This window comes from Podarcis erhardii (assembly GCF_964252035.2).
Source record: "Podarcis erhardii genome assembly, chromosome: 13".
NCBI classification, from domain to species: Eukaryota; Metazoa; Chordata; class Lepidosauria; order Squamata; family Lacertidae; genus Podarcis; species Podarcis erhardii.
The window spans coordinates 19,867,281-19,890,300 of NC_138502.1; the positions used below are offsets into that span (position 1 = coordinate 19,867,281).

Genomic DNA, 23,020 nt, shown 5'->3' on the forward strand with positions numbered 1-23,020 from the left:
CCTGTCTTCCCAAGTGATGTGTAAACTTTTTCGGACACACTGTTTATGTTTCACAAGCAGCTTACCTGCCACCTCCCAAACTTGCAGTATCAATGCTAAATCTCCCCTTTCTGCCCAACCACCTAACTCCCCCCCCCATTTTAATTTGCTCCCAGTTTCTAGTTAGCACTTTCAAGCCCACCAGGAACTTCCTATCTTTCCAAGACCTCATGCAAAAAAAAAATCCTCCCTCAGCCTTCTCTCTCTTTGCACTTCCTCTCTGCTTTGTTTCTGTGCTTGGAACACTTGCTTGGTCCGTTGTCTGAATACCTTTGGGATATGTTGGTGCAGAGACTGAATTCTTCCAAGCGGGGAGTCTTGCCCCTTGGCTATGGATTCCTATGGCTTTGATGCATACTCTGGTATCTAGAGACCAAGTATGTTCACCCTTCCTTGGGGGCAATGCGAAGGTCACTTATCTTCCTTCTCTCCCTACCCCACCTCTTAGTTAGATTGTTCCACAAGTCAGAATATGTACTGCTAACTCTCCCAGGAAGGTTCATTAGATAAGGCACACCTGGCTCCAAGAACTTGTATTTAATGACCTGGAACTCACTCTCCCTCTCTCTCACACAAACCAGTAATAACCAATAACAACTGTTATATATAAAAGCCTGTATTTTTATTCAGGTCATACTAATAAAAAACAAATAAAATGGCATTCAATATGAAATGCATGCATGGTGAATTGCAGTGAGTTAGCAAAAAGGAAAAAAGACCACATCAGTTTTGTTTACAAACAACATTGTACAACGCATCACAGCTTTATAAACTCATTTCTGGAGTACCCGTTTCCACCACCCACTTCTGCCCCCAAATGGAGACCATATTGAACGGTGACCTCCAGGACAATATTAGTAGTTTTAGTCCCCTGATGAGCATCCAGGAAACCTAAGAACAAAACCCACATTGATCATTAAGAACTACTTGGAAATGACTTTTCTTTTTCCCCCAAGGTCCAGCATCTCTTCTACATACATCGAGGAGAACCAGTTAAGAGTAGAGAATGTTCTCTAGAAGCAGAGCTCTGACTTCCGTAGGGCAAGTCTGTACAATAATGTAGTGGTAACATTTGCGGGTGGGGGAAAATACTGATGGGACAAGCACATTGGAAAGTCATGGGACTATCAGATGTTCTGTTCTTTGGATGGATGGATATTTTCTGTGCAGAGCCCCAGTAGGGATGCATCTCTGCTCCTCCAAAGGGGACCCAAGCAGTAGTGAGTTTCAGGTCAGCAATGATGACAGCTTTGTTTTCCTGAGGTGGGCTTCCTAGACGTAGTTCTTGCTGGGGTAATCACTGTGGGGCTGAGAGGCAGCAGCTGTGTACCGGGCGCTGTAGTTGTTGCTCTCCTTCTTGGGGCAATTGCAGCAGAGCAGAGCTCCTCCGAGGATCAGCAAGGCAGAAGATGCCCAGCCGATGTAAAGGGCAGCTCCCAGCTCCCTCTTCTGGGCATCGATCACCATTGGGTTGTAGAACTCGCGGACGATGGTGTTGGCTGACCAGCACACGGGGATGAGGCAAAGGATCCCTGCCACTATGAAGACTGCGCCAGAGACAATCATTATGCGGGCCTTGGTGTCCTCGTCTTCCACGCAGTTGGTGCACTTGGCCCCCACGATGGCAACCATCAGAGCCAGAGCAGCCAGGAGCACAGAGATGACCATCAGGGCACGGGCTGTCTGCACATCCTGAGAAAGGGCCAGCATGGAGTCGTAGACCTTGCACTGCATCTGCCCGGTGCTCTGCACCACGCAGTTCATCCACAGCCCTTCCCAAGTGATCTGTGCCACGACAATGTTGTTGCCAATGAAAGCGGAGACTTTCCACATGGGCAGGGCACAGGTTATGATGGTCCCGATCCAGCCCACCACTGTCAGGGCCATGCCCATGATCTGGAATCCAGCAGAGGCCATGACTCAAGGTGAAGACGACAACCCTGTAGAGAATACAAGCAAGGACACTTTTAATGCATATCCCCAGAAAGTCATTGTTACCCTTTGTGTTCCGGGGCAAGAGACCTTGCCCTTAGTGTTTTAACGCACGTTACATTTGAGGTCATCCATGCAGGTGGTCATTGGTGCAATTCAACTTTCTCCAGTTTAACTTATTTAGAATGTAATGTGTACGTATAAAATACCATAAGTCTTAGGTCACCCATCTCCAACTTGGAAGTCTCCAGGTGTTGTTGCCATCCCTCTCTGACCATTGGCCATGCTGGCTGGGGCTGATGGGAGTTGTAGGCCACAGCATCTGGAGAGCACCAGCCCGGGGAAGGCAGGTTTAGGCCAATTCAACTCTTGGTGGCTAAATGGAAGTCCTTTTGTTCCGAGGCAGCAAAGCTACAAACCTGGAAATATTTGTTGCCTTATTGAGCCTCACTTGCTGCCTTCCTGCAAGGATCTACACGAGCAGCATTCCCTAGCCTTGGGTCTCTGGATGTTGTTGGACTACAGCTCCCATCATCCCTGACCTCTGGCCCTGCTGGCTAGGAACAGTGGGAGCTGTAATCCAACCACATCTTGGGACACAAGGTTGAGAAAAGCTGTTCTGGAGGAACCCTCGTTCTGATCCAGCAAAGTTCATGTGTGGTACACCCACAACCCTGACGCTTGCAGAAATATCCTACTGGAGCCACCTTCAAATGAGACCCAACTGTAACACAATTTGACAAAAGTTAAAATTTGTCTTGAATAAGTGACATTGCTCTGTAGCAGGCCATTTCGCAGACTGCATAGCCCATAGAGCGTTGAAGGGCTCCCCTTGTCAAGCCAGTTTTCCCTTGTCACTGAGGGGCGGTGAACATGGATTAGCTGCATGCAGTTATACAACCTGTTTTTTCCAGAAAACCAGGCGTCGTTACTTGTTCTGTTGCCCGCCCATTATTGGGGTTAAATTTTAAGGCGGCTGCGGCGGCAGTGGGGGGAGAGATCCCTTCAGGCTAAGTATAGGTTGGAATGAGGTTTCTTTCACCAAGCTTCAATTCATGCCCTGCCCCCCACAATATGGTGGGGAAGGTTAAACAAGAGAAGCGCTCTAAACTCAGTGTGTTATCACCAGTTTGCATAGGCAGAAGCAGCTCACCAAGCACCAGAAAGTCACACACACCTGGTAGCATTTTCTGTGTCAGCTTTGAAAAAAGTTACAGGAATCTTTAGCCTTGGTACAGGACAACCCAACTCCTACCATATGCACTCTGGAGAGAGACTAAGAAGATTATTGCAGGATCAGGCCAGTGGGCCCATCTAGTCCAGCATACTGTTCTTACAATGGCCGACCAGATGCCCACGAGAAGCCCAAAAGCAGGACATGAGTGCAAGACACCTCTCCCGTGCCCTGCAGTTGCCAGCAACTGGCATTCAGAAGTCATGTAGAGCTTGGTGCCTGAGCCCTTGTGGAAGATTCCTGGTTCAATACCTGGCACCTCCAGGTAAAAGGAGAGCTGATGGGAAAGGCTCTACTAAAGAGGGCCAGCCCAAGGCATTTCACTAAGGCAGAGAAGATTACACACTTTCTCCCAATCCCCATACAGGTGCCAACTGAGCTGGCAGTTGAAGCTTAATTAAAGGCTGTTGATGGGATAATGTCCTCCACCCAAGGCAGCAAGGTCATTTAGGGGACAAGGACACACCCATGTTCTGTCCTCCTGCAGAGGGGAATGGCCAGGCAAGCCTTAGGAGGAACAGTACCCCCAAACATCTGTTACTTGAGGCAGTTGCCTCACATGGAGTAAAGGTTGGGCTGCCCAAGATTCCAAAAGCTAATGGCAGCCAGGAGTGGACAATACTGGGCTTCGACAGCATTTGAGGTCAATTCACATACAATGAAAAACCATGGTTTGGCATTTAAAATAAGCAAGCCATGTGCTCCAGTTCAGAGGATTGCCTCTTCTTTTTTAAAACAAAACAAAACGAAACACAAGGCCCGTAGAGTTTGCAACTGCACCTGACCTGGCAGATGCTGGTTTGTGCTTCCTCTCAGCCAGGACTGAAAGCCAAAATTTAAAGTTGGTTTGCAGTCCTGGCTTAAAGATCCAGACCAAACCAGAGCTGGCCAGTTCAGGAGTTAGCTGACAACTAATACGTCTTGCACTAAAGAAGATAAGTGCCCTTTCCTGTTTCTTTATTTTTCCTGGATTCTAGAACAGCGCTCTCTCTCTCCATTTTCTATGTAGTTTCAGAATGACTGGAAAGGGCAACATTTTGTTTACTGAAAAATAAGCTGATGTTTTTATTTCAGATTAATCCAGAACACTTTTACCTCTAGCACCACCCAGGATTGGCTTCAACAGTGGGTGCCTCTGGCAGCAACATGAAACGCCCAACAGAATGTGGACTTTGGTGGGGTGGGTGAGAAGGGAAGCAGCTCTGAATTCAAATCTGTCCAGACACGAAGCTCATTGAACACTGTTTGGTTAAGCTGTGTGTGTGTGTGTGTGTGTGTGTGCACGCGCGCACAAGTGACTTGCTTATCTCCCAAGACTCTTGCGAAGATGCAAGTGGAGTGACTCATGTGTGCCATACAGAGTTCTTCGATTCCATTGCTGTATTTGTAAAAATAGCCAGCCAGCCCCCACCATCCCCATAAGAACAGAGCCGCAATCCTGCAGTTTTCAAGCCACACCCTGCCTAAAAAACAGAAATTAACCAAGCTGGCACTGCATAATGGTCAGGTTGGGCCCCAAGATAGGCCCAAGTTCAAATCCCCACCTTGCCACTGAGGTCGCTGGGTCAATCACTGTCTCTCTGCCTAACCTACCTCACAGGGTTATAGTTAAGATAAAAAAGGAGGGTGGGGGGGAGGCATGTAAGTCACTGTGATATTCTTGGAAAGGGAGGATATATACAAGTAACATCTACAGATACAGTGGTACCTCAGGTTAAGTAATTCGTTCCGGAGGTCCGTTCTTAACCTGAAACTGTTCTTAACCTGAAGCACCACTTTAGCTAATGGGGCCTCCTGCTGCCGTGCCGCCGGAGCACGATTTCTGTTCTCATCCTGAAGCAAAGTTCTTAACCTGAGGTAATATTTCTGGGTTAGTGGAGTGTGTAACCTGAAGCGTATGTAACCTGAAGTGTATGTAACCCGAGGTACCACTGTATTTCCTCTGCTTTATTAGCAATATTAGCTGACCTAATTTTTTGCAAGCAAGAACTGTTGGCTGTTCATAAACCCCACTTAAAATTCTACAGATGTACTTTGCCCCTTTCCCCCAAAGTAGTGGGATTGTAGGTAGTTGAAGGGAGACTTTGGGAGTACAAATTTTCAGGGGTGCCCTGTGCGATGCCAAAATTTGGTGTGCCCCGTCTTCCACCTTTGTCACAGCGCCCCCTGTGGCGCCCAGCACAGGTGAACTGGGACTCAGCTATACAGCTGCAAATAAAACAATTTTAAGTATGTTTTAAGTACAATATACAATGTGACACTAGATGGCGATGGAAAATTCAGTATTTTTAAAAAACTTTTTTTATTTTTTTAAAAAAGCATTTTCAAAACAGTTTTTATATGTGCGTATATTCCACCCAGGTCATGCTCCCCTAAATCTGCCTCTGATTGTAGCAGCTGAAGTCCCCACAATTCACGACTTTGAAAATCAGGGCAACCTGCTAAAGGAGTTGGCAGGGAGGGGTTCATCAGGTGGCTTATGCTGTGGTAGAGGTGTGGCAGCTGACCTCAGGATCCTGTCTTCTCATAAGAGAACACCTGTGTTTTACCCACCTGACTCATAGAGGCCGGAGATAGCCTAGGTAGGTGATACTCCTATTTGACTCAGAAACAAGGCCTAGCTCCTGACTCATCTGGTCAGGCAAAACCATTCAGGATTAGCCTTCAGACTCTAAACAAAGCCAGATGATATAGATCGTTCTCTTTTTCTCCTCCTCATACTGAGCAGGGCAGAAGAAAAACAACACTCCCTCCCTCCAACTCATCAGGCACCTAGAATAGCAGCGGTTGCACAACTGGTTGTTCTCTCAAGATCCGCTTTGAGCAGGTAGAGAGGGACACCTGCCCTAGGAGCGACCTCAAGAATTGCATCATCTTCTGCCCTCAGGACTCAACAAGGTAGTTTGTTGCCACAGGCACTCCGCAACATTAACTGAAGGGAAAGAACAGTATAATTTGGCGACCTATTTCACAACTATTAGGCAACAGATACATGCCATTCTCCTCAGCGCTGTGGCTCACTTGTTTGCAGTGTCTGTATGGGGCGGGGGAGGAGGAATGTCCTCATTGTTTTAGTCAAAGCTGGGTATTTAGGTTTCAGCCTACCTCTGCCCCAAGACTCCAGGCAAGTCAGGCGACAAGGACATGTACAGTAAGAAAGCACTACAAACATCCACTGGGCTCTCTCTGGGAGGAAACAGTGGTTTGGATGGGACATCACCTCCTTCCCACCCCCATTAAAACAACCGGCACATGCCTGGACACAAACTATACATTACGCAAGGGGTCCATTATCAGAACTCGCCCAACATTTTGCTTTATATTGGCATGTCAAAGGGGAGGCTCCAAATTCAGTAACAGCAGTAAAAGTTAAGCCCTACACAGTCTTGGTTGGAGTAGGTTTACTCTGTACAGAAGTGAATCTTTAAAACTATTTACGAATTACCTTTTCTCAGCAAGTCCAAGGCACTCTAGCAGGTGTTCAGTATCACTATTACTTAAAAGGCAGAGCTAAGTGACTGAACAAGTCAATTTGGAGCTTCAGTTGGGGAGCCATGCTCAGGAAAAAACTTGATGTTGCAAACTTGCTAGAAGATCCAGGGGAATCCTCAGCGCTAAGGCAAGTGTAATGGCAGTTTGTGTATCTCGCAATGCAACAAGATTAATAGCAGCTCAAGGGGGGCAGTGGGAGAAATGCAGAATGGGATTTTAGGCTGGCAAAATTGTGCATCAGAAAAGGTTAAAGAAAGACCTCCCGCCAACTGCAACTGCTCCATTAACAAAACAGGCAATCTGATCACAGAATTCCTGCATGGCTTATAGCCTGCCTTTTGAGTGTACACTTTTGATCTGCTAAGCCTAGGCAAGCGTGCAAAGGATCTGGGATGTTAAACTTAAAAACAACAACAACCCTAGGTTTGCACTATGTTCCATTTCAGCTGCATACAGCAATTGATTGTTAGCTTATTACCATGGAGCCCAGTATTTTTTTAGCCAGCATAAATAAAAATGGGGCTGGGGTTATGAGACTAAGTAAAGCACAGAACAGATTTCACCTGGAAGCTGTGTACTTGGCCCCCAAAAGCCCTTAATGCTGATTACAGCAAAGGAGATGCTGGATGTGTCAGGTTAATGATAGAGAAACATAGGCAAGTAGCAGCAAGTCTGGTTTTCTACGTCCACCAACCATGCTGTCCGAGGCTGATTGGCTTAGAGCCCAAAACCATTGAAGGGCATCCAGGTTGGGGGAAGGCTAGTCCAAGGAAGGATTTAGGAAGAACCTACGCAGGGTTGTGTCCTGAGCTAAACTGATCACACTAGCACCGCCATTTTCTTTCTCAAAGAGGAAGAGAAGACAAAGAGACAAACAAGGAAAGAAACATACAGGAAGGAGTTCTAAATGGATCCTTTGTTGTAAATAGTGTCTAACAGTTTCCTCAACCTCAGCCCTCCAGATGTTTGGAGACTACAATTCCCATCATCCCTGACCACTGGTCCTGCTAGCTAGGGATCATGGGAGTTGTAGGTCAAAAAAATCAGGAGGGCTGGGGTTGAAGAAGCCTGATCCAAAACATTAAGCCTTCTGATATGAGAAAAGGCAGAATACTACCTGTGCAATAGGCTCTAGGCCCTGATTTTGTAATTAAGTCCTGGTAAAGACCACTTTTTTAACAAATAAAATGAGTAACAAGTTTTTTTCCAACCACCCACTGTCTCAGTCAATGTGTGTTTCTATTTAAAGCCTCAGGGGAGGTTTACATCACATGAAGATCACACCCTTTTAAACCATGTTAATCCAGGGCCAATTCCAACCATGTTTTACGGTATAGTTTTCAGCTAGTTTAAAGGACCAACTTTACCTTCCTTCACAGGAGTAATAAACGCAACCAAAACACAATGCCATCTTGCTTTTCAGTTGGCTCTAAAATCAACCCTACTTCTCCCTTTTCTACTCCCAAAACTAAGTAACACAAGTCTAGTCTGATTTAGAATTAAACACTTTAGACACAGGCCTTTAGTGGTGTCTAATTCTCATTATCCCAGTGTTTGGGAATACCTGTATTAGGACCAACCAAATGTCACAAAAATGTGGCAAGCTTTTGAGTTATTTAGGCAAGAGGGTGGGGGTGCTTGATGAAGAGTTAGGGAGAACTCAAAAGCATGCCACGTTTTGTGAGTTGTTGGGCAATGCATTTATTAGAATCAACCAAAAAATGTATTGCCTTTGGACTCTGCCCTCCCCGTAGGGAATCAACCAATACACTAACAAGAACTTTGAAAAACCAGTATGTTACAGACGTGTGAAATCCACCTGTTACAAGGCTCCTTTCTAAACACCACCCCATAGTTACAGGGTCCTTCCCCCCCCCCCATTTCCAGAAGACAAGGCAAAGCTCCGACTCTAGCCCTACTTCTTCTGCAGCCCCAAAACTCTCGAGAGGAGAAGGCAAGTCTTAGGAGCTGTAGAAATCGACCTCTTATGCCTGCTAGGTGGGTGGGGTATACGGGCGCAGGTATGGCGGGAGAATCGTCAGCCCTTATGGAAGGTTTTCCAGCCTCTGGGACAAAGAGACACGAGGTCACTGGGTGCCTGTGCTCCAGGGAACAAAGGTTCCCCACCTCCGCCACACGTATGCCTCGGGCGGGGCCGGGGCGTGAGCTGGGGGGGGGAGGCGGGGCCGTCCTCCTCGCTTTGTCCATGCTCTTCAACCGAAACTGTCCCCCCTCCTCTTTCTTCTCAAGGGGGTTTCAGTGGGAGTCCAGCTCGCCACCGAAACATCAGGGCGCCACCCATTCCCTTGCTGGGACAATGGAGGCCAGGGGGGAGGATGCCTTTGATATGGGCAAGGGGGGAGGGGGAAGCGCGGACCCACAACTCCAGCCCTTTCCCACCATGAAGTTCCCAGCAAAGTTAAGAAAGCCATTTCTGTCTGCCGCTCAAGTTTGCTCTCCACCTACCGTAAGTTCCCCTGGGAGCACGTTTCAACGGGTCTACTCTCGCGTAGGGCTCTGGGCTCACAATGCCTCTCTAACCCTTTATTTAGCGGGCAATTTTTTTGCTCTTCCAAGGGCTTCTAGAGAAGGCAGACTTATAGCTCCGGAGACCAAAAGGAGCGAGAGAACTCATTTCACGACAAGTCCCTAACTTAGCGCTCGGGCGTTTATTGAAGACGCCCGTAAACGCTTTCTGCACATGCTTAAGAATCCGCGGGTCTTCATCGATCAAGCGCGAGGTTCACCACCCGCATTAATCTTGCCCCCAATCCAAAGAGAGCAAATCTAAATCTGTTCCAATCTTTACCAAATACCGCAGGAGATCGAGCGTCCTTTGGGAAGGAGCGCGGAATAGAATAAATTTAATAAATAAAGGACTTCTTTAATACTGTCTAATACACCGCATCGATCCTTGGGGAAGGGACCCAGGCGTCCTGGCATCACTCCTCAAGGCATCCCGCGGGACCCCCGTAACGCAACAGATTTTTAAAAACTTTGCCTCGCACACAATACCAAGTCTTTAAAATAAAGTAAAGCTAGTTAACCCATTTCCACCCTGCAGATCACCAATCTCACTAGCCCCCCCCCCTTTCAGCTAAAATCTCTTCGCTTACCTGTTGACGGGACCCAAGGAGCGAAAAGGCTTCAAATCCTCAGGAGGCAAGTTAGAGGCAACTTTCCTGGAGGGGCCGGCTATATACCCCTCTCATCCTCCTCCTCAGCCCTCCCCCCCCAGACCACACCCCTCTCATCCCTGATGACGTCAGTGGCAGGTGAAACTGGCGGCCTGGGATAGAAAACCGTCGGGAGGAAAAGCCCCCAAAAGAGGAAGGTGGGGGCAAGGAGAAAGAGCGACCGAGACGGGCTTGCCCCACCCAGGGCGAAACTGGCGCAAGCGAGCGAGCGCACCTGGGCGGAGGAAGGGGCGCGCTGGCGAAGAGGATCTGGTCGAAAAGTTCCCAGGTGCTCGTCCTGGAACCGCTCCTTAACCCAGCCCGGCCGGACTTTTACTTCGGCCAGCATCATCATCATCATCATCATTATTATTATTGCAGTAATATCCGCGGAACTCGGTGGGGCCCTTCCTTGCGAGCAAGCGTGACCCGGATCGGGCTGCAAGAAGTTGGGAGGAAGCAAAATAATTCCCCCCGGTGGCACGAATACAGTGCAGCCCCGTGGATTAACCACGAGGCCAATAAAGGGGCCATATAGAGTTTAACCTTAGGCGCTTCAGATTTTTAGGCTTTTCGGTTTCCTGGGTCAGTCATGGAGCTCGCCCGTTCACCTTGGGCCAGTCACTCCCTATTAGCCTTCTCTTCCTCCCGGATTTTGTTTCTTTTGAGGGGAAATCCCGGTACATAGAAAACCGTGTCGCGAGGCAAGACATCATTCCTGTCTTTGCCACAGCCAAAACCAGGGAAAGGGTGGGATGGGGGAGTTTCGAGGAGTATTGTGGATTATTTGTGTTTTGACGATTTTCTCCTCAGAATGGGAAGGGTCATCCAGTCCAACCCCCTGCAATGCAGGAATCTCTTCCTCAAGGTGGGTTTTGAACCCACGACCCTAAGATTCAGCCTCATGATCCACTAACTGAGCTACCCCTAATGATTTGATCTGAATACATTTGTTAATTTTAGATCATTTGTTTGATGCCTATATGTGCGTTCCCATCTGTATGTAGACTCTCTTAAAAAAGCAGCCCTAACCCCAGCCTGACAGACACAGGATGTGTCCCTACTGCTCCTGCCAGTTGTGGGGGCAGGCGAACTCCTACTCAGAGATACGCCAGAATGGAGTAGGTGTAGCAACCAGGCCCCATGCCATCAAAGGTCAGCAGTGGGGCTGGCTCAAGCCCTCCCTATTATTATTGGTTCCTTTATAGACTGCTGAATTTGCCAAGGTGGGTTTCTGAGGGCTACCACCGAAGGATGTCTTGGCGGTGGTAATTCTGCCCACCTACACTTCCTCCATTGCAGGGGGTGGGCTAGATGACAATTCTAGGGGGAGTGCCACGTCCGAGGAGTGATGCTGGCACCACTTTGCGGGGCAAGAGGCTAGTGCGGGCTGTTTTGGGTCTGAGCAAACTGAGGCCTCTACTGCATGGGTAGGCAAACTAAGGCCTGGGGACCGGATCCGGCCCAATCACCTTCTAAATCCGGGCTGTGGACGGTCCGGGAATCAGCGTGTTTTTACATGAGTAGAATGGGTCCTTTTATTTAAAATGCATCTCTTGGTTATTTCTGGGGCATGGAAATTTATTCATTTCGCCCCAAAAAATATAGTCCATCCCCCCACAAGGTCTGAGGGACAGTGGACCGGCCTCCCTGCTGAGAAAGTTTGCTGAACCCTGCCCTACTGCATCCAATCTCTTCCCCCTTCACCAGCGCCGCAGATTGGGGTTTTGGATTGGAGCCTCTCAGTCTGTAGTTTAAGGGTGTTAGGAGTTGATGCGAGACCCCTGTTCTCCTCCCAGAGCTACAGAGCGGTTGAACAGTCATCCACTCTTCATAAGGAACTCTGGGAATTGTAGCTCTGAGAGGGGAACAGGAGTCTCTTCACAAGTCTGAGCACTCTTAACAAACTACACTGCCCAGAAGGTTCCTGGGGAGTGGTGGTGGCCATGACTGTTAAAAGTAGCACCACAGTGCTCTGAATCTGTGGTGGGAATGTGGTCATTGTCTTGTGTGTCCATTTGCAAATTCAGTGGATTGCTAATGCGATGAGGAAGGAACAAGTTCATTCCAAAGGCTGCTTGTCATCATTCTTTTTTTAAAGTGGCCCTACCCAATATCAATTCTTAAGGATGTCTCATGTGTTTGTTTTTTTTAACAGCTGTTTAAATAAAGTCTTCCTTCTAACCACACCTACTTTCCCAAAAGCCCGGACTTCTTGCTCTGTAATGAGAAAGGAGTGTATGCTAAGGATTCTTGCCTTTATACCAAATGGTTGAGAACTGGGCCCTGGTAAACATTTCCTGTGCGGACTTTAGAGGCGCTCTTCCCCTCCCTTGGACAAGAGTGTCATCAGGCGATGGTTAAGAACATGAGCTGTGAGCCTGGAAGGCCCTGATTCAACCAAGAATACTCAATGGGCAAAAACTACAACTCTACCAATCTGAAATATAGTACCGGCCTACCTTACAGGGCTGTTGTGTAGGGCAAACATTTGATAAGGTTGCATCCCATCACTTAGGAAAAGTACTTTATATGTGTGTGTGTGTGTGTGTGTGTGCGCGCGTGTGAAAGTGAAATAATTTTTACTGGTTTTACAGATACAAAGATACAAATAAACACTACTAATGTTTATTTGTATCTTTGTATCTGTAAAGAGATGATCTTTGTATCTGTAAAGAGATTATCTGAATCTCGGGACTTCCCCCATCCCCTCCATGGGGTCTCATTTTAAACCTCTACAACTGCATATTCATCCATACTCCTTTTTTTTTTTTTTACCAAACCATATTGTCCATAGTAATTTATACACTCCAAGTGGACTCCAAGGTAACTTATTAATTTTTCCTATTCTTTTATAAAGTTTTTACCCTCTTGGTTTCTGAGTTTTCCAGTCAGTTTTGCCATCTCAGCATAGGCCTTCAGCTTGGTTTGCCATTCTTCTCTGGTAGGGACTTTTATCTTCTTTCCAACTCTAGGCTAATAACATCTGGGAGGCTGTTGTTCCATATAAAAAAAGTCTTTTCTGCTCCTTTGGTAAGGAAAAGTACTATATAAATGTTATTGCAGTTGACTGTGAACATTGGGTCCAAAGCTGAGCAGCTCTTTGTGGCCCTTGCCCTCTTCACGTGCTCAGATGCTGCCACAACTTTTTTCATTACATTCAGGCACTTAAAGCAGATCTTAACCCCCCCCCACTGCAGATTATCTACTTCTACAATTTTAATTATTTTATTCACACTATTTATCTATCACTTGTTTGTAATAAAACCTCAGAGCAGTAGAAGAAGAAGTTGAGAAGAGCCCTGCTTGAATCAGAACAAAGGTCCCATCTAGTCCAGCATTCCATTTCCCACAGTGGCCAAACAGTTGCTTCCAGAAGACTCACAAACAGGCTCGAAGGCAACAGCTCTCCTCGTTGTCGCTCCCTCCCTTGGCAACTGGCATTCAGAGGTAGACTGCCTCTGAGCCTGGAGGTTCTGTTTAGCTATTGTGGCTAACGGCTTGTACCTTTGCTGAACTCAACCCCCCTTTCAAACCATTACAGAAGATCATTACAGTAGCCACATTTTGAGACAGCAAATTCTGCGAATTGGATTGCAACCCTAAGCACGTATACTCAGCAGTAAGTCCCACTGTGTATAATGAGACTTGCTTTCTAGTAAATGCCTTTAGGAACTGCAGCCTTAAATCCCACTTTGTCTACTCGCAGGAGTACAGCTGGCAATGAAGGATTTGTGCAGAGACCACAGGAGTTCCACACAGGACTTGAGTTTCGATTTAGGACAGCAAGGAAGGTGAGTAGAAAGATGGGGAGGGAAGTAGCACTCCTGGGTACTCGGGAACTCGTGGCAGGATTGGTTGCCTTGTTCCAGACACCTTTTTGGCACAAGCAATAAAGTGTTTAAAGAGCGACACATTTGTTGTAGCAGAATCTTTTGTGGACCACAGCCCATTTCATCAGATGCATGAAGCGCAGTCTTCATTTAAGATGCATGTATAGTGTAAAGGGTTGTGGGAGGGATGTGGGTACAGATAGTATAAAACACACACACATCCACAGAGATAACATAAGAAGAGTCTTCTGAGTATATTTCTTCCACCACGGGAGTAACAACAGTCAGCCTCTTTTCGATGAGATGAGGGGTTAAGGGTTTATGGGACCAGAACATCAGTGGCGTAGCGTGGGGGGTGCAGGGGGGGCCGGCCGCACCGGGCGCAACATCTGGGGGTTAGGGAAATCCATGGGTTAGGGGGCGCAAATCCACGGGTTAGGGGGCACAAATTACTTGCCTTGCCCCGGGTGCTGATAACCCACGCTACGCCACTGCAGAACATTATTCAGCACCTCTGAGAGGGAGGAAGATAAATTTGGCAGTTTATTAGATCAGAAACATTCTACCAGTTTCCTGGGAGGAGTGGGCTGGGATTTGGCTGTTTGAAGAACAAGGAAGGGGGGGGCCTGTATGAGCCCCCTGGAGAGTGCAAACTATCCACCTGCCTGGGCATGACAATGAGTCATTGAAATGGACAAAGCTGAGAGATCCGGCCCTTTCAGATCTCCTGAGGTTGTTTGGGAGGGGGAGGGGAGCGAGGAGGAAGGGCAAAACAAGGTGGGGAAAGTTAGGAGGGGGATGGGAGGGAAAGTCACCACTTTTTAAACTGGGAAGAGCTCCTGCGCCTTTAACAGCAACTGCCTGCGAGACAGAAAATCAACAGGTAGAGCTTTCCCCAGTCCCTGCCTATGCAGTGCAAGGAAAACTTTCAACCAGTTGATCTTCTGCCTTGCATGCAGCTTGTTAGGTCACTGAACCTAGGGACACATGCACACCTAGTTTGAGATCAAGGGATTTCCCCATCCTAGGTAATCTGCTCATGGCTACTGTAGCTACATTTTCATGATCCTCCTTTGCTGCCCACTGTGGAACTCTCTCCCCGAACCTTATGGCAACCTTCAGCAACCGATGTTTCGGGTTGCCACTCCTATCAGCCCCAGCCAGCGTGTTATTATTTTTTGAAAAGTTGGACTTGCAACTTGATCTTGCTCAGGATTCCTTGTCAGTTTGGAACAGAGGCTTTGCTCTCATACCTGGACGTTCACAGTTCCTTGTCAGGCTTCTTCTTCTTTCTTCTTCTTCTTCTTCTTCTTCTTCTTCTTCTTCTTCTTCTTCTTCTTCTGGCCTAGAAACGATGCCTAAGCGGGGCATGTTTAGCCTGAAGAAGAGGAGGTTAAGGGGTGATATGATAGCCATGTTCAAATATATAAAAGGATGTCACATAGAGGAGGGAGAAAGGTTGTTTTCTGCTCTTCTTCTTCTTCTTCTTCTTCTTCTTCTTCTTCTTCTTCTATCTCTACGCTTGGAGGTGTAATAAACGGAAATCTGCCCTTATTCCCTTATGGGGTACACAAGAGCCCTTGTAGAGTTCTTTGTAAGTTCATTGGTCAGAGAAAAATAACAGAGGCCAACCAGAGAATATTGAGAAGCAAAGCATCTAGTAAGCCTGATCTTTATTATCTGTTGCAACAAAATGCCCCCTTCACACACAGGAGAAGCCGAGGCCCCGGAACCCAGGTGTATCCGCCCTTATATAGACATTTTAAATTGCCCGCCCTGGAGTTCAAGACCACCCCCAGAAACATCATACATACATCACAGAAGGGGCGTAGCTCAAGACCACCCCCCAAACACATCATACCTCAATCAAAAGAAATCTGAGTGTGTTTATCTCCTGTCATTGTTTATCTCCTGTCTGGCAGGTTACCTGTTAATGCTTACTTGATTGGACTGCCTGGGGAGCCTGGCCAGTCTTTTGTAATGATAAAAACTTAGTTCCTTAGCCAGGTCACAGGCTCACACCCTATTCATATCTTAAATGTGCCCTTAAGACAGGATTTGTGAGGAAAGATAGAATGGGGAGGTTTCCCACTTTGACCTTGCAGAGAAATATTTGAGGTCAATTTGTTCAGGACTTTTTTTTCCTGTGGGGTTTCAGACATGTGGTTTATATATTTATGTATGTGCTTGCTTGGTACATTTATGAACATTTATTACCATATTTTTCGCCCTATAGGACACACTTTTTCCCCTCCAAAAATGAAGGGGAAATGTGTGTGTGTCCTATGGGGCAAATGCAGGCTTTCGCTGAAGCCTGGAGAGCGAGAGGGGTCAGTGCGCACCGACCCCTCTCGCTTTCCAGGCTTCAGGAAGCTATCCGCAAGCCTTGGGAGCCCGCGGGAGTTCCCACCGGGCTCCCAAGGCTTGTGGACAGCAGCCTGCATCCCGAAACCCGGGGAGCATAGCGGAGCGCACCCCAGGCTTCGGGCAGCTCTCCGCAAGCCTTGGGAGCCCGGCGGGAATTCCTGCCGGGCTCCCTAGGCTTGCGGATAGCAGCCTGTTCTGGGGGCTGGGGTCGGGGGAAGCTCAGGCTGGGGGGAAAATAAGTTTTTTTCTTTATCCCCCCCCCCAAAAAAACTAGGTGCGCCCTATAGGGCGAAAAATATGGTACATATCTAAGACCTTAAAATTCTAAAAAGTGCCTCTGTTATGAGGCACTTACAGGACCACCTAGGTGTGTAGAAGTAACCCTAATTTTGGGTGACTGTTTTGAAATGGATAGACACTGAACCATCTGGGTTCACTATTAGAGGGATTGGTGATAACAGCATCTTTCTCTGGGGATTCTGGCACTTCCCATTATAATAATATCTGATCTTATATTGGGCATTTGTTTCAGAAGCACACACACAAGCGTGTGTTAGCACACATACACAAGGTGTGATTGCAGTAACACTTCAGACAGTACCACATTGCTTTTTTTCTCCCTGATTCTCCAGCTCACAAATGTGCCTTTAAGTCCCGGAGCACTTATTTCCACGTATTCTTGAGTTTTAATGTGAAGGCAAACACCTTCTAGAGACATTTATTTATACAGTGGTACCTCGGGTTACATATGCTTCAGGTTACATACGCTTCAGGTTACAGACTCCGTTAACCCAGAAATATTGTTTCAGGTTAAGAACTTTGCTTCAGGATGAGAACAGAAATTGTGCTCCGGCGGCACGGCAGCAGCAGGAGGCCTCATTAGCTAAAGTGGTGCTTCAGGTTAAGAACAGTTTCAGGTTAAGTACAGACCTCCGGAACAAATTAAGTGCTTAACCCGAGGTACCACTGTATTTGTCTTGGTTAAATATATATTCATTGATGGTTGTTTTTTGCAAGGATATTCTACAAGATGTTTTTATAACCTTTGGTCCTATGGAGGGTTTTTATTGCTCATTTTATTGTTTTCGTATCCTTTTGTGTAAACATCACTTCCAAAGCCCAGGCTGATGTGTAAATAAACAAAGAAGTGTGGGCTGAGGTGAACTCAGGTGTCCGCAGAAATTAATGCAATATTGGCATGTGATGTTCAATATGGTTTTTGTTCTGAGCTGAGTTCCTCTTTCTAGGATTCCCCATGGTTTACATCAACAGGTTCCCATCACTGTGTCTGAGAAGAACTGTAAATTACATCGGGGGGGGGGGGGGAGAAAGAGAGAGACAGACAAACAGTTTGTGGTTGTGGTGAATCACATTTGTTAATGAACTCCTGGGTTACAAAATTAACTGGAAACAGGAAACTTCAGCACCAGGCAAAGGGATGGACACTACAACCATTGTCCCTAATATGCTCTTTTTTTAAAAAAAAAGCCTGCATGGATTTTATTATTCTTATTAGATGTGGGAAGCATTTAAAAGTGTATCTCCCATCTGATACCAACCCTATTATTAACGCAGAGGGAGGAGGCTGCCTCAGGCAGCTGATTTTGAGGTTCACAAAAGAGCAGTCACTAAATTTATTATTATTGTATATTTATTTCCCAGGAGAGGTATTTGTGGAATTTTCTAAGGTGCCAAAATGGCACAGCCTGGGGTGTTAATAGTATACAGCTTGAATTGAGGAAGGGGGCACCATTTGCTATGGAGGAAAATGGGCCTTGTATATAGGGAAGCCCCAGGTCCAAATACCTGATATTTCTACTCAGAGAGGTACACTTAGTTAATTTTATACGGTGGACTTAATGGTCTTAGCAAAGGCTCTTTAGATAGTAGTGTAGTTTTACTTCAGTTACTTCAAGTGTGTCTCACAGGGGCCTCCCTCCTTTGATGGTAATGGCCCATTTCACATGCCACAGTAAACTGTAGTTAATGGTTTACCTTAAATACAAAGGTGGCTCCTGGTTCACTCCTTCCCTACTGCTAGCAAGGACAACGATCCAAGATTACTGGCTTTGAGTTACATCCGGTTTGGGAATAGTGGTTTGTTTTGCTCAGACAAACCATGATAGATAAGCCAAGAGCAATCCTATACGCCACATTGGGGCTTGTTTGGAAAGAAAGAAACCACAATCCGTAGTTCAGAAACAGAGCTAAGCCAGTGATTGATTGCTCCGGCCTGAGCTAGGTGTAGATCGAAAGGAGAGTGTGTTCACAGTTAGCCATTGACTACAGTTTACCTTATGTATGAATGTAGACTTATTAGCATATAACACTCAGCCAAACCATGCCTGCACATAAATGAGCAAGCATGAACGAGCAAGAAAAACCTTGGCTACAGCTCACGGATTGTTTGGAGCGAGACAAACCATGAGCCCAGGTTTGCACATACAGTGGTACCTTGGTTCTCAAATACCTTGGTGCTCAAACAACTTGGAACCCAAACACTGCAAACCCGGAGGTAAGTGTTCTGGTTTGCGAACATTTTTCGGAAGCTGAACATGCTCCATTTTGAGTGTTACGCTTCCACTTTGAGTGCCACACTGCCATTTTGAGTGTTACGCTGAGGTCAATCTGTTTTTCCTATTTATTTTGTGTTTTTGTTTTTGCGGCTCTTTTTGTTTTGTTTTTGTGACTGTGTGGAACCCAGTTCAGCTACTGATTGATTGATTGTGTGACTGCAGTACATTGTTTATTGCTTTCATTTTATGGCTCAGTAGTCTCGTTAGACAGTAAAATTCATGTTAAATTGCTGTTTTAGGGGTTGTTTTTAAAAGTTTGGAACAGATTAATCCATTTTTCATTACTTTCTATGGGAAAGCATGCCATGGTTTTGGAACACTTTGGTTTCGGAACGGATTTCCTGAATGGATTAAGTTTGAGAACCAAGGTACCACTGTCATGGTAAACCAAAACCATAGCTTAGCTCCAGGTAGTATAGGAGCAACAGGAGCAGGGGAGGAGCAAAGTGGCAGCGTTTTTTGCTCTGTCCCTATTCACACTAAATCGTGCTTTTGCCTAGCGTTGCATGTGGGCCACACCGTTGTGTAAATATTTCACTTCAAAATGTGCTCAACCAGATTTCAAGTAGCAGAGCAGGGGAAAGCGTGGAGCCCCTTCAACCAGGGCGGATATGATTGAATTAAATGGAAAATTTCATAAGCCTGCTGCCTCTGTTTGTATCTGATATACGAAACACACCATGGTTTGTTGATTTGGGCTCTCACACTCTCCTCCACATATGACAGTTAAAGTTTCTGCAGTTCTTTGTGACATTCCAACTCAGCAAACTGTATTTAGCAAGCAAGGGTATCAAACCAAGACTGGATATTAAATCTGGAGTATCAAATTCAGGATCCTGGCGTGTGCAAGCCATGCTTTGTGCTAGCCTGTGCTCATGATGATGAACCACTGTTTGATATGACATCTGAACAGGGCCGGTTTTTAAAACTGTTGTTATGGTTAGCCAAAAATCTACTATCATATTAAACAGCTGACACGTTTTCACTTTGTGTGTGGATGTCTCCCAAATCTGGTTAAAATCCTGACATCAGCACCTGGCATACTATGGCAAATGCCATGCTCTATAAACCCTGGAGAGCCCATGCCAACTTCTTTTTAAAATAACATACAATGAAGTGTTTCCTTTAAAAAACATTTTAGGGATCAGAACTCTGAAGCAAAGCACTGGCTGAGGTGACTGCAGCTGCTGCTGCTGTTATCTCTCTCCCCCCCCCCCCCCGAATGCCTCTGGGTTCCATGCTTAGAGGCATTCTGGGAAAATTAAACTGATAGTAGCTGCTATGACTACATTGCTTGGCAGTTCTCTTCAGAGTGTTGGCTGTCTGCTGCTGCCAGCCCCTGCTGGGATATAGCTCAGTGGCAAAGCATCCGCCTTGCATGCTAGTGCTCTCTGGCTCAATTCCCACCTTCTCCAGGTAGGACTGGGAATATCTCCCCCGCTCTAATCCTGGAGAGCTGCTACCAGTCACTGAGTTAGATGGACCAATGGTCTGATTTGGTATAAGGCAACTTTCTATATTCCCAGATCCACTTCTCTCTCCTCCTTTCCCCCCTTTTGCATAATATATCTAAAGGCTGCAAACCATTATTATTTTAAACCATAAACTGGTGCTTTGGTAGAAAGCCAAGGCCAGTTACGGAAAAAGAAAGTACAGTAGCCTCCTGAGAGCTGTTGCCTGTGTGACAAGAATTGATGCCTGGCTTAGATTGTGCAGGAAATCTACTTTTATTGCCTCTGCCACTTGACTGCACTGGGCTTTTAGTTCTGACAACAGGCCAGAATAGAAACCAGTTGGGTCTGTTCCTGGGCCTTTAGTACAAGAGGGAGGCACCCACAGGTTAGGAAGAATCCTGAAGTTTGTAAACATACAAAAAACAAACCCAAAACACTTTTTTTGGGGGGGGGAAGTTACTTACTGCAGTGGGGAAGGAATACCGTAATGGTCCAATCAGGACTGAATATGCTTGGTGACCACAGAATGTTGACTGACTGCTGGAGGAAAATATCAGAGAACCAGTGGGGTGTGTGTAACCGCAGTCCTGAACAGGAGCACTCTAACACTGCAACGCTTTGTTGTAGCTCCCACTTATTCCTTCCATGTCTGATGCTCAGGTCTGAGTGGTGATGTTTATCAGGCCAAACTCGTACCACCCATGCACAAGTGGGAGGTAGCAGCATGTTCAGGGAAATCCCAAGGTTTGCAAAACTAAAATAAACTCTTTTTTGGGGGGCTAACTGGAGCTGATGGCAATTGGAGTCCAACAGAGTCTGGAGAGTCACAGCTTCTTCAACCTTTTGCTAATTGCTATAGACCAAGAGTGAGGAGGCTGTGCGCTGCCCCCCCCCCAATATTGTTGGACTTGTAATAATAAAATTTAAGGTCTTATATATATATATAATAAATGTTCATAAATGTACCAACCAAGCACGTACATAGATCAGCACAGGAAGACCGACCTGAAACCATTTTGACTCCCAAACTGATCAAATGTTTTCTCTGCAAGCAGGGAGGGGGTCAGGGAGCCTTCCTGTAGTTTCAGGAATTGGGAAATCACCATCTCAAAGGGTGACAAACTACCAGGGAAGGCAATCAGATAAGGCATTACCAGATAACCTGGCAGACAGGAAAAAACACAACATTCAAATTTCTGTTGTAGACCACCTTTTCTGTGATGTAGGTATGATGTTTGTGGGGGGTGGTCTTGGGTTACACCCCTTCTGTGATGTATGTATGATGTATGAAGGGGTGGTCTTGAGCTCCAGGGCAGGGAATTTAAAATGTCTATATAAGGCCTTGTGCGCCATTGTTCGAGGTCCTTCTCCTTTCCTGCGTGTGAGGGGAGCACCCTGTTGCAAGAGATCAATAAAGATCAGGCTTACTAGCTGCTTTGCTTCTCAATATTCTCTTGTTGGCCTCTGTTATTTTCTCCTACCAATAGGGAACCCATGTAAGAACTCTATACGGGCTCTTGGATACCCCATAAGGGGAAAAGGGCAGATTTTGTTTGCAACAGACTCCAACTTCCATCAGCTCCAGACAGTCCACCAAGGGTCAGGGTTGATGGGAATTGTGGTCCGGCAACATCTGCAGGGCCAACAAATACCTGGAAGGTCACACCTTCAGCACCTCTGCTCAACATGTTAGCAACGAACCACCGGAAGGCAAATGTAGGGACACACGCATAGCAGACACAAATTTTCCAGAAACCAAGACTGCTTTCGATAAATAGGAGCAGAGCACATGCTTCATTTTGTGAGTGAGTCCTGTTGCGTCACAGTCCTTGCCTCTAGGGGTGAGAGACAGTTGTTCCAGGATGTTGTTTTGAAAAACCTAGAGCCAAACCCCCAGCTGGGCTGAATTGTCAGCAACTCAGAGCTGACCATGAGTCAGTTATTTGGAGCTAAGTCAAACCTGAGTATCAAGGAACTAGTTTATAAAGGATGACATGTTCCTTTACACAACCAGCACACACAAACCCAGGTCACTGTGGAAGTCCAAGTGGGCTGTGTGCCATCGTGCTCTGTGTGCGAGAGAAGCTGAGTATGAGGGAACCAGAGGGAACCTTTCAATGAGGAAAAGCGAGGTGGTTGCCTCAGATGCAAGATTCTGGGAGCCATTAAGAGTGGCAGAATGGGAGACAGATTGTTCTTGATCCACATAAAGCAGCCAGGGAAGCCTGTCATTTTGAACAGAGGAACCGTTGTTAGGAAGGGATTGCTCTTTCTTTTTTTAAAATATGATTTTTATTGAAATTTACAATCACCAACCAATCCCCACCACCCACCACCAAAACATCACATCTTGTTACATGTATCCTACTTTGTGTTTCATAGATCCATTAGCTTCCGACCTTCCCTTCCACCAGTTTTCCTATTCCATTCTATAGTTTACAGATTCTTTAATTATAAATTATACCATGATATGAGAATTATTTCAATCCTGCCAACATTTTCATATTTGTACAATTCTCACTTATATAAACCATAAATTTACTCCATTCTTTTTGGTACTTTGTCTCCTCCTGATTGCGAATTCTGTGTGTCAATTTAGCCATCTCAGCATACTCAACCAACTTTATCTGCCATTCTCTTATCATCGGCATCTCCTGTTGCTTCCACTTTAGAGCTATCACAACTCTGGCTGCAGTTGTTGCATATAAATATAATCTTTGATCTATCTTTTTAATCCCTTCTCCCACCAAACCTAGCAAAAATTCTTCCGGCTTTTTGGGAAAACTGTACTTAAACATCTTTTTTAACTCGTTGTAAACCGCATCCCAAAACTCTTTTATTTTATTGCAAGACCACCACATGTGATAGAAATCGCTGTCTTTTTCCTTGCACTTCCAGCAGGTTTTACTACTTGTTC

General features: G+C 46.2%; 1 protein-coding gene and 1 long non-coding RNA gene across 2 annotated transcripts; one reads left to right on the top strand and one right to left on the bottom strand.

The window, feature by feature from the left end:
* Positions 1-639: 639 nt before the first annotated feature.
* LOC309327721 (claudin-4-like) lies at positions 640-9,920 on the bottom strand. Its single transcript, XM_081837152.1, has 2 exons — positions 9,814-9,920; positions 640-1,979 (listed from the first exon to the last, which is right to left on the bottom strand). The coding sequence occupies exon 2, from the start codon at positions 1,954-1,956 to the stop codon at positions 1,312-1,314; it is 645 nt and encodes a 214-aa protein (XP_081693278.1). The 5' UTR covers positions 1,957-1,979; positions 9,814-9,920; the 3' UTR covers positions 640-1,311.
* Positions 9,921-13,293: 3,373 nt separating this feature from the next.
* Positions 13,294-13,783, top strand: LOC309328554. Its single transcript, XR_014150823.1, has 2 exons — positions 13,294-13,495; positions 13,583-13,783. It is a non-coding gene; the product is annotated as an uncharacterized lncRNA (long non-coding RNA).
* The last annotated feature ends 9,237 nt before the right edge of the window (positions 13,784-23,020 follow it).

Bases quoted from the DNA above. Each gene is read 5' to 3' on its own strand.
- LOC309327721 (XM_081837152.1), bottom strand. From the start codon at position 1,956: ATGGCCTCTGCTGGATTCCAGATCATGGGCATGGCCCTGACAGTGGTG.